We start from the raw sequence: 12298 nt of genomic DNA, 5'->3' as shown, positions 1-12298 counted from the left end.
GGGACGTTGAAATCAGATTCATTCCTAACCCAGGCTCATGTAGAACATTGGTGGCTCGGATGCTGGTTTCTGCTTTCGTCTGAAATGCTATGGTGCCTGTCCCTACTGGAGTACACTTCGTTTTGTTTCCCATAGTAATCTGGAAGTCCATTTGTTCTTCTTGATAGCTTGAGAAATGTTCTCGCACTCCAGTCATATGGGCTGAAGCCTCACTATCAATGTACCAAACATTTGCTGACGTTGAACTTGCTAAGCATGCAAATTCATCTTCTAATCTGGAGGATAATTCGGAGACATCTTTGTGAAAATTCCTAGACTCGAAGGAACCCCTACTGTAGCAAATTTGAATCTACTTCACCTACTTGATTTTTAAATTACATTCATCAAGTTATTCTTCTGAATATTGAAGCAAATTACTTTTGCAGCCTACACTAATTAAATATTTGATCCCATGAAACAAAAAACAGAGCGAAGAAGAAGATTCATAGGACACACTTATTTTTGGACACAATAGTCCCTAGAAAAACCCAAAGCGGGAAAACCGGTGTAGCAGTTCTAAGGGTTTATTAATATGCAGGGGAAATATCTGAATACAAATTTAGGATGCTCATCTAGCAATCCCTTGCAAAGAAAAATACTGGCGGAAAATATGAGTGAGTTTTACCTCACTTCACCCGGCAGTTCCGGCTTCTGCATGACAGGCAACTTTTCTGCTCTGCGCTGGCCCTTCTGGCTCTGCGTAAGGACTACATGGGCCCAGATTGGCCCAGCATCAGCTCTCCCGGCTACTACGCTGCCTCTCTGCAAGCTCTCTTCGCCTCTCTGTCAGTATTCTCCAGAAAGTCCTCCCGGATTCTCTCTGCCTCTCTGCTGCTGAATGATCACTTAGTTCGAATTTCTCAGCTTCCTAGCCCCAGAAATCAAAGTCCAAATCAATTCTCTCTCTCTTTCTCTGTGTTTCCAAATGAACCCCAAGCCTCCATTTTATACCTTTTCTGTTGAGTCTTCAACGACCGAGATTAAGTCTCTAATCAACGACTAAGATTAAAACATGACTTGATCCACCTTCTAGATCATTGTCACCCATATTTTGATTAATGCCCATTAATATTTTAATTTCCCTAAGTTTAGACTTAGGAACTCCATTAAAAATATTAATTATTTTAACAAAATACAATTCAGGTGGAATTTCACCAAACGGTTTATGGGTTCTTTAGAACTCATGTGCCTTAGCCTCTCCACCAATTTTCAAGGCTAGAGCACTTCCGATGCTACGAAAAACTAGCAATCTTGAGTTTCCATCTTCTGTTATTTTTCTAATGATCTCTGACACTATCCTGCCCTAGCAACTGCTTGCAGAAAACTACGTCCCACCAGAAAAACTCTTTGCTTAAGCTTCTGCTGTGCTGCTCCCTCTACCGCTGACAAATCTCAATCTAGAATCTTACCTCTTTGTCGACTCATTCAGAGAGAGATTTCCCTCGAAAATCCAGCCCTTCAACCTGAACTACGCAAACCCTTTGGGGATTCGAATTGCTGCCTCTGCATGAATTTTGAATTCCCTTCTTCGTTCAGTGTTGTGTCTTTCGATTTGTTCTTCTTACTTCATCTACTGCTCTGATACCATGTGAAAATTCCTAAACCCAGAATCCCTACTGCAGCAACTAGTATGACTTTTCCTACTTGTTAAACCATACAAGTTATTTACTGTGTTCTACGGTAAATATCAAAGTAAATACAACTGCAACATTCAATATTTAATGATAATATGCCAAAACAAGAAACTGAACAAGAAAAAGATACAACACAACGACACAATTATTTTTGGACAAATGTCCCTGGAAAAACCCAATGTGGGAAAACCAGTGCAACAGATGAGGGTTTCTTTATTATTCTTTAGCAAAAATCCCATGTACAAGATACAACCAACATAATAGAAGAGGATTCTCTGTGAGAATTTTTATAGACACTTCTCAACGAGTTTCTGAGCTAGGAGAGGACCTGCTGCCCCCGCTGCATCTCACTGTGTTATCCCCTGCCGTGAGAACTACACTATCCCAATGTCACACTGCCTCTGCGCTGTCCTCCTGGTCTGCGTCTTGTGCTCCTGACCTCCAAACTGATGCTGATACCCCCTCTCTCTCCTTCTCACCTGCAACTCTCCCTCTAATTCGATTTTCTCTTGTTGAACTTCGACCAGTGAGAAAATCGAACTTACTCGGGTAACTGAGTATCTACCTTTGGTGTATTTTCCAAATGCCCATCGATGTCCTTCTTATAATCCTCCAGTTGAGAACCAACGACCCAGATTAGATTCTAATCAATGGCTCAGATCATTTGGACTCGATCTTCGTCTTCTTCTAGAAGTTACACCCACAGTTTAGATTAATACCCATTAATTATTTTAATTTCCTAAGTTTAGACTTAGGGACCCATTAAAAATAATTAATTATTTTAATAAAACTGTCTCCGGGTGGAATTTCCCAAAATGATTTTGGGTATTGTGGAATACATGTGTCTAAGCCTCCCTGCAAAATTTGAGACTTAGAGCACATCCGATGCTACCAGAAATCAACAGACTCTTTTTGGATGTTTCTTCTTGTAGATGCCTTTAGATGGAAGGATTTCTTCTTTCCTTGTTCCCAGGATGGTAGTCCTTCTTGATGGATCTGTAACCCTAGCTTGTAGATTTGATGCTTCAACCTTTGTGTGTCCTTGCTTTTTGATCTTGATGCTTCACTCTTCTATGTATTCTTGAGATGCCCTTCCTTGATGTGTCACCTTAGCTTTGATACCATGTTGAAGAATCTAGGGCATCTAGGCAGGATGAGATTCTTCTGACAATGATAACTATTTGTGATGTACTTTTTACTTTTTCTTAGTAGCACAATCTTCTTATTGCATCAAACAATTACCAAAACAAAAGAGACAAGAACACAAGATATTGGCTCTCAGCTAAGGGAAAACCTCTCTCTCCTAGAGGGGAAAACCCTTTTGCAAAATTTCTCTTATTGAAGCTTCAATTGACAAATGCCAAACCCTAGACCCTTGATAAGTAGATCCTCCAAGCACAAGACACAATCTCTCTTTCTTTTGTTCCTTAATTGATGCCTCCTTCTGCACTGCACCCTGGCCTCTTCCTTCACTCTTCTTCCGACAACTGATGGCACTTTCTGCAGAAACCCTATGTCTCCTTAGAGACCTCTATTTTAGTGTCTTCCTTTCCGTCTCAACCTCGCTTGGCAGTCTTCCTTCTCCTTGATATTTAGACTAGAGAATGAGGCTTTTCTTGAGGTATATCTTCAAGTTAGAGGCTGATCCTCTTAACCTTACTGCAGCTCTGATTTCTTCGCACATGTGGCTGATCTAGGGCTTGAAATGGACCCTTTTACTTGCTTTCTTTTCTTCGCTTTAGGTGAGACCTACTTCGCTTGAGATGGAGGCCTATTAGGAGTCTTTTCTTAGCCCAATCGAACTCTATTATGTTGCTGCACTTGTGGATCTGATGTGACTGCAGAACTACCCTCCTTACTTCACACGTGTGACAGAATTAGGCCCCAAAACAACCCTCCAAAACTCGGATTCCTTTCTCTCCTTCACTGACCTAGAAGCACCTTCTTGCTCCTTTTCACACTTCTTTCTTGACTCTTTCTCTCGTTGATTTCAGAGATCACTTGATGATGCTTTTGTGAGTTTGAACTGCCCTATATATAGGAGACTGTCCCTCCTATTTGGGCCGACTTGAGCCAGTGAGGCTGACTTGACTTTAAGTGCACCAAAAATTCATTTCTTTAGCCAACTTGAAGAGGAGACTTGTCTTTGCTTTGGAGAATCACTTTTGACTTATTTCTTTGATTCTAATACATAGATTTACATAGTGTAACATGCCCACTTGGGTCTTCAACAATTACATTGACTCTTTGACTTTCCTAGAAGCACTTAAATATGTGCTTGACCTATCAAATGGGCAAGAAACCCATTTTTTATAAATGACAAAAATAATAATTCTTTTTCTTTTACAAATACAAAGATCAAAATTACATTTATGAAGACCGAACCTAGTTACACTTTCTTCAACATAACGCCCTTATGAATTTGGGAATGCTGAAACATGGGTTTTGTTCCTCTCTTTTTGTAGACCAATTTCAATATAATGCATGCACCATTCTGACAAATCTGGCCCATGTTTAGCCACCTAGAAGCGACTTGTACCATTTGACCAACTTTGATCCCCTGTAACTGCATCATGCATTCACTGTTTGGAAAAATTTCAATGTTGCATGTCATCTCCTCATCAATTTGAGCATTTTGGGAACAAGTTGAATTTTTTTCTTTCGGGACTACAAGCATTGAGAAATGTGAATTGCCTTGGGAAATGTGAAATTGATTTTTTGAGACAACCATGTTGAGAACTGTCTGAGGAATAGTGCACCAAAGCCAAGGCCACATATAGACTCAATGAGTCATAACCATGTGGGATGACATAGGTGCGCCTTCATGCGGGCTGCACAGGTCTATACACTGGTGATCAACCCTACATAAGCAAGGCTCCTCTAATACCATGAGTCCCCCTAGGATTCATCCAAAATCCCCCGATCCTATACAAGACAAAGAGACCAAGGATTAAGTCCAAAAGGATAAGCCATGGTTGACCATCACAAGTCCGGGACACGTAATAGAATGACTCACATGGTTGTTACAAGGCTTTAGACTTGTGAACTTGGGCTTACAATGGTGATAAATATAATGTGAAAACTTATGTGTACCCATGCTGATATGAGGCGTAATAGGAGTTTCATTAAATGGGATGCGTTGTATAGTAGGTTTGTTGTACAGTTCTCTCAAAGATAATCATTACTGGTTGAGATACTGAAGAGATTCCAAAGATTTCGTATGAATTGTAAAGCAGTGAGATAATGTTGATTTACTTGTTCCAAGTTCCAACACATCTCATCAAGATATGAGCTAGCAGCATGCGTCTATTCACCTATTTTATTTTTCTTATAACTTTTATAACTTTGCTTCTTGACTTTCAACAAAAACACTTTCAACGAAAACATGATTGAAATGACCATTGCTACTACTGATAGTAATCACCTGTAACTTCCATATGGGCAAAATGATCAACAATGGCTGTTGTGATCAACTATAGGACCCCGCTGAGCTTGGGAATGTGATCCTGCTTCAAACTCCACAAGATTACATGTTTGAGAGGGTGTTCCTGTTTCAATTGCATGCTAAAAATTCCATATGTTTTGTTCTTTCTGATGAAAATATGTGCTTGTTCAACTGACAATGCATATCAGTAAGTATGTGCTCATTCAACTGACAATGTGTTTGCAACAGATAATGTCTTTTATCAGTTTGTTCTTCTTTGGGTGTTGTTTAAGGTGGAATTGAAGTAGCATTGCATTTTCTAAGGGAAAAAATCATAATTTTCTCTCAGGCATTCACATCTCAATAGAGTTACTGTCGCTGCTCATCTGATCTTTTTATTTGTTTCTGAATCCAGATGGCGTCTGTACATAAATTTTGGAATGGCGCAACAAGTACGCTCATGTGCTCAAGAGGCAATTCAAGGTCGCTAGATGGCAAGCAAGGTTACCTCATGCCTTATGAAAGTTTCAATGATAAAAAAACAATTCTCATTTGATGCCGTATTTGTTATCTGAAGTAATATATAAAGCATTTTCCAAAAAAACAAAAAAGGCATATTCCTTTATAGATGTGCATCTGATATTAAATGAACATCCTGCATTTTTTAAAGTTTCTGAAGGCTTAATGAGTTTAAATAGTTGGTGGTGGATGAAGACAACCCTGCATTTACTATTCAGTTATATGAGTCTGAATGGCAGGTTTGAGAACTCTGGCTCAATTGTCCTTCTATGAGGCCCATTACTACTGTCAATTCATAGATTCACTTTGATTTCCCAATCATCTATTTCATACTTCAGATTTTATTTGCATGTGCTCACATTTTGCTGTCAGCCATTTTATTATGTCTTTCTACAATTTTTGTTCTTGGTTTCTCTACTTCACCTCAGCTCAGTTACCTTTCTTTATATGTTATCTGAAGTAATATATAAAGCATTTTCCAAAAAAACAAAAAAGGCATATTCCTTTATAGATGTGCATCTGATATTAAATGAACATCCTGCATTTTTTAAAGTTTCTGAAGGCTTAATGAGTTTAAATAGTTGGTGGTGGATGAAGACAACCCTGCATTTACTATTCAGTTATATGAGTCTGAATGGCAGGTTTGAGAACTCTGGCTCAATTGTCCTTCTATGAGGCCCATTACTACTGTCAATTCATAGATTCACTTTGATTTCCCAATCATCTATTTCATACTTCAGATTTTATTTGCATGTGCTCACATTTTGCTGTCAGCCATTTTATTATGTCTTTATACAATTTTTGTTCTTGGTTTCTCTACTTCACCTCAGCTCAGTTACCTTTCTTTATATGTTATTTTGTTTTGTTTGTGGTTGCTGCACTTCACCTGAACTCAGTTACCTTTTGTTATTTTGTTCCCTTTTATTTCTTGATTGATTGGATGAGTTTGGAATTCAGAGTCACAACATGATGGTAATTCTACACCTTATAGTAGGATGGCATAATTATCAAAGCATTCATGTTCTTTGGCTTCAGTTTTTATTTATTTATTCTGAGGAAATAATCTCATCCCAACCTCACACACACTTAATTGAAGAATGGGAGTGCTGGTACCAGGCCAGATCTTAGGGAATTCTCTCCTTTCTTCCCTGGAATTTCTGGAGGCATAGTCAGCTGGTAACCCCAAAGGACCTGATGAGATTTGATCTTGAGACCTTTGTAGACTTTAGCACAAGCATATACCAATCAAACTAATCCTTGGGGCTTTCGTTTTTTAATATACAAGGTAGGTGCATGCATTTTAATTTTTATCTTGTTCGGGATTTGATCTTCCTGGTATTTGCTTTTTATTCAGGTTCCCATTTCTCTTGTGCTTTCTTGCTTTACTGACCTCTTAACTTTTTCTTGACTAAAGGAGATCAAATGATGAAATCAAATTCTCTTTTTTAGGATGTTGCTTCAATCTTTGGTTTTGATCATATTCTTACCATTTTTCCCAAAATACATTACATTCTTCAAATAGGTATTTTCTGATGTGACATACCATATATTCATTTTTCATGGATATCCTTAAAATCATCAATTCATATAATATCTTAAATAAATGTTAAATTCCAATGCCTTTAGGTCTCAACTATAATTCATATCAAATAATTATTACTCATTTAATTTCTTGATACTTAAAAGAAACGTCCTCTGTAGGTTAATTTGTCAAATAAGTCAAGTGACATTTTGTAATTTAGTAGATATTGGTACATATAGTAACTACAATATCTACTGAATGAGCACACACAATTCTGGCATTACATTGATGTTTTCATTTTTCTTTAATACAGGATTTAAAAAGACAATCAAAATAAAAAAGGAGAGTGCTAAGGTATCATCCTTTGGCCTTCTGTTAGCAAACAAGATTTGTGGATTGGAAGGTGATAGATTCTTCGAAACATTGTTACAAAGACACTCTTCTGTTGGAATGCTTACTGGCATGATCGCAGGTTGGTTTCTAATTTTCAGTTTCCTTCTTAAAGTAGTCATTATAAGAAATATATATTATAAACTAATTCCTTATATAATTCTAAGTCCACAATCAATGCCCTTACATACTTCTTCAGAATTGTCTTATCAAATAATTTGAAATAACCATTCTACTAGTTCCCATGGAATTAATAGTTAAAAACTTAAAATATATTCAAAATAAAATTTTGGTTGTAATTCAAATTGAAAATGTGGTTATTTACTATTAATTGGAAGAAATGGTAATTTTTGAAACCCAACCATTTTTTCTACGTAAAAATTGCTCATTAAAAGACCTAGAAAATCATAAATACATAATTGATGCCATTCTTTTTCGAACTCTATGTACTTTTATCATTTATGTGTAAATCAACAATCCCATCCAGTGCTTGCATACTGTTGTTGTTTTCTTTCTTGCATGTGGTTATTTTCACATCGTTTACCATGTTCATATTGATTAGTATCAGAGCCTAAAGACTAGGGAATTTTAGAGTTTTGCAATTCTGACTTCTTTGGGTTTTTTCCCACCTATAATTCCCCTTTGAACTCCCATCCAAGGTGTTTGAGTGATCTGAAGCATGGTGACACCCCTATGTGCTATTTCCAAGCCATTGACATGTAGGTAATCCCATTATTGCTTAAATTTCTCTTTCAAATTTATGCATTTTCACATTTTCCATAGCATTTTGCAAAATTTTCTGCAATCCCAGTACCATTCTGTTAGTGTATTTGTACTGTACCACAAGTTAGTTCCAATCTTGTGGGTACATAATAAGTTACTTTACTCTTATGTCACAAACTTCTGGGATGAAATAAATGCCAAAGAACAGTCTTGCGATATCATTTATTCAAATCATGATACCATTGACTCTTTGTTTTTGTGCTTGAGGTACTCTGACTATGATTTCTACTTGTTGTTTCCTATTATTCAGTTTAGATCAGCATAAGTTGTCTTTATGTACTGCATTGTGGTTCTTTGTACATCCTCTAGGGGCTTATATGACTCTCAAGACCAGTGTGAATAAACTCGCGATAAAATCGGCAAAGTCCGATTTTTTGAGCTGGCCAATTTTATTGGCCGATTTTTTGCCAATTTTTTGAAAGTCGAAAAAATCGGGATTTTATCATAAAAATTGCGATAATCTTGGGAGTCGATGGATAAACTTGTGGAGACTATCTTGGCCGCGCATAAGTGAGGAAAGCGCGAAATTTCACTCATTTTTCACTCTAACTTCTGCCCTTTGTCCTTGTGGAGAGAGGAGGTGTTTGCCACTGCCCAAGCGGAGGAGATTTACTAGTTTTGTGGCATGGATTTGGAGATTTGGCCACTGCTCAACGTGAGAGACTCAGGGTGCTGATTCACTGCTGCCAGATATGTATTTTAATTTCTCTCTTAGTCTTTGTAGCACAAATGGCTTTTTAAATCATTCTATTACCAAAAAACCCACAGTGCAATGACTGTACCAAAAAACCCACAGAATCCCACCAAACAACTAACCAAGGCTGAATTGCAACTGTTAGAAGGAAAGCTCAAAAGGTGCAAATTGATTTGGAGAACTCCAAGCATGCACTCACACAAAAGGAGAAGCAGCTTGAGTCAGGCAGGAAAAATGTGCAGCAAATCAATAAAAACTTAGAGACTGCAAACGAGGAGATCAAAGAACTAAAAAATAAGCTAAAAGGTAATGTGTCTCTCATCTAGGCTAGGCACATTATTTGGGATGAAATTATTTTTGAAGTAAAAAGCATCCGGGAGCATATGACCTTAGTAGCAGAGAAAAAAATTGCAATCAAGGAGACTGAGTTCTTTATCCTCTCACCCAAAGAAGAAGACGGTAAAAATGCCAAGACAACGGAGAAGTTTATCAGGTATCTCAAGAAGAAATCAGCTAGTGAATTGAGGGCAATGGATATTGTTGACAGGACAGGGACAATTGTTGAAATCTCTAAGATGATCTAGAGAGAGACAACTAGGGCCAAAGCTGAGGAATATTTCGGTGACTTATTGGAATTTGTAGTTGCATTGTGAAATGTGACACTGTCGTGAAGAATGATGGCCATGGCCAAAGAGGTGTGCATACATATGTAGATGGTCAATGTGGGGAACAAAGAGGTGTGCCAGAATAAAGTCAAAATGAGGGGAAAGTATAATAAGCGATCACCTTTATAAGGCTAAACAAGTGCTCCCATAAATCATGAGCCCTAGTAGGTCCACCTCCATGATGCTCGTATACGACCCTTGGACATAAGAATGCCCATCTATGTAAGGGACTTACCAGGGGGACACTAGTAGTGCCATAAAACCAAGCACCATGAAAATGGAGCTAAAAAGGCCGGCCATGACCGTCCACCATCAGGGATCCAGGAGATACTTTCACGTAACACACCCACATGGCCTTATAGGGCTATCACTTGCACACATTTGGGATTACAAATGGTGTGGTCAAAGGTTTTGGAGTACCCCGATTGGAAGAGGGTTAACATAGTGCATGACATTCTCTAAGCAAGCAACTTTCTCCATGTGGCTAGCATGTAGAATGTCACCAAGCTATTTGAAGATATTTCATGCCCTAAGGAAGACTTCCTTGTGAGCATTAATTGTGGTCAAATGACCTTTGAGTAAGCCATCTCCAATGAGCAAATCCGTTGTGAACCATCCTGGGGTTGATCTGGATCATATACCATGTACCCCAAATCTCATGAAGCAATCATTGTGAACACTTTTGAGGTAACCCCAAAAGCCAACAATCAACTCTTCTACACATGTGCTTCGACAACCCACATTTAACTCAAGAGGGAGGACATTAAGAGACATAGTTCTTTTCCTTCCTAACACTGCAACTAACCAACATGGTCCACAACCATGGCGCTCACTCTCACTTCAAAAGTTACTCTTTCCAACATTGTCCTAGCATCCATCCACATAGGTCAATCCATCATATAGGCTTACATTTCTTTTCAAACTGTTATGTCTTGGCTAATTCATCATCCAAAAATATTTCATCTCACCAAGAGAAGTTCGTTAATGTCCTTCAACAGATCTATTGTCCAAATTGGCGAACTTCAATGTTGCATGTTTTTTTAATGGAGTGGAAGAATAAATACCTCATTCTTGGTTTCTTTTACCTTCCACTCATGGGATTCTCAATTTTCCCTTACCTAGGATTTACTAACCCTTTTTAGGGCCTTTCTTAATGGTAACTAGCCAACAAATGCATGTTTTTGAAGTTTATCATAAGCATAGTCATTCTCATAGATATAAATATTAGGGGCACTCTGAAAGGAACAAATTTCCGCATTAGACTATGATTCCATAGCGTGTGGTTAATGTTACCCACCACCTATGGGTAGTATGCATAGGAGAATTTTTTTCTCCTATATGGTCCTCAACCGCCAACCAGTAGCCACTTGCAGCCACCAAATATCTTGATGTGCCATTATCTCTACCACCCGAGATAGCCATGTGGTCCCTCACCCATCTATTTTGACCGTATGTTTGAAGGTGGGCCTCCCGATCTCGAAGGTATGGCTTTTCATTGGTGTAATTGAGTCATTTTGCTTACTTATCATGGACACTTTTGGGCATGGATTGGTGGGGGAATTCAGCGAAAAGAGTGAGCTAGGTCTATACACTTGTCTCCACTACCCAATTTCATGGTTAGCCTTGTATCCTAGTCTCGTGGGATCTCCTTTACTAGCCACTAGCTTTAGGGCTACCACTACACGGGAAATCCCGATTTTGGTTGCGTGGTCCCACTTCCCGACACCATATACATCACTCCTCTCCACTCATTTTAGCCCCATTCATCTCTTTTCCCATCCAAGTCCACATGTGTCCAATAGGTCAACATAGGGTTAGCCTCCCCCTCCCCTTGTCCACACCTTGGGTTGACCCTGAAATGATGCCCTAGAAGTTGATGCAGCTAAAAAGAAAAGAAAAAGCATAATTTGGCCACTCTCAATAGGAAATGTACCACAAAATGCAAAAGATGGCTGGGACATACACATTTAGCACGTGGGAAAAAACCAAACATGAGCTCTTACCCTTATTTATAGTCATCACCTTGGTTCCTATGGGCCCTAGATGACCCCCTTCCACTTTAAGGAACCCATGATTGTCCCAACGCTTGGTGGGAAATGAAATGCCCCACCTTAAACAGAGGTAACTACTACTATATCCTATACATCAAGCTCTCATCCCCTGGAGCCTCAAACAATTATGAAGAAAAATTAATCAAAGGCAAAAGGGATATGAAGATGGGTGGAAAAACTAAGGCCGGGGTAACTCATGTACCACGATTACTCCCTCCTACATCTATACACCCATGTGTGGGCTTCCTTCCTTATAGCTACCCTTGTACCATGGCATTTGGCTTGGAGCCTTCCATATTACTCCATCTGTTCCATCATTATTTCACATTACATGTGCCATTTGACAGATGTACCATGAACCTGCCATTCCCTTAGAAGTTGAAACCACCTAATATGGTTCTTGACTAACCTCCCTCTTGAGCCTGGGGACACCTGTATACCCATATACCCAAGTGTGGGCTTCCCTCATCATAGCTACCCTTGTACCATAACATGTGGCCTGGAGCATTCCGTGATCCCCACTCCATTGCATCACTATATCACATGCCACCTACCACTTGATGGATGTACCATGGAC

General features: G+C 38.8%; 1 protein-coding gene across 1 annotated transcript in view; it reads left to right on the top strand.

The window, feature by feature from the left end:
- LOC149239767 (cytochrome c-type biogenesis ccda-like chloroplastic protein) overlaps positions 1-12298 on the top strand; it is a 413709-nt gene that overhangs the window by 21428 nt on the left and 379983 nt on the right. Inside the window, exons 2-3 of the mRNA XM_089373524.1 lie at positions 5513-5600; positions 7452-7610. Coding sequence (XP_089229650.1) covers positions 5513-5600; positions 7452-7610 — 247 coding nt within the window. The remainder of the gene's footprint in view (positions 1-5512; positions 5601-7451; positions 7611-12298) is intronic.

The sequence above is a fragment of the Pinus tabuliformis genome, chromosome 8 (assembly GCF_031772625.1).
Source record: "Pinus tabuliformis cultivar Carrire ecotype Pingquan chromosome 8, CPIR1, whole genome shotgun sequence".
In the NCBI taxonomy this organism is placed as follows: Eukaryota; Viridiplantae; Streptophyta; class Pinopsida; order Pinales; family Pinaceae; genus Pinus; species Pinus tabuliformis.
The sequence above is the reverse complement of the archived record's forward strand: the minus strand, read 5'-3'. Positions and strand labels throughout refer to the sequence as shown.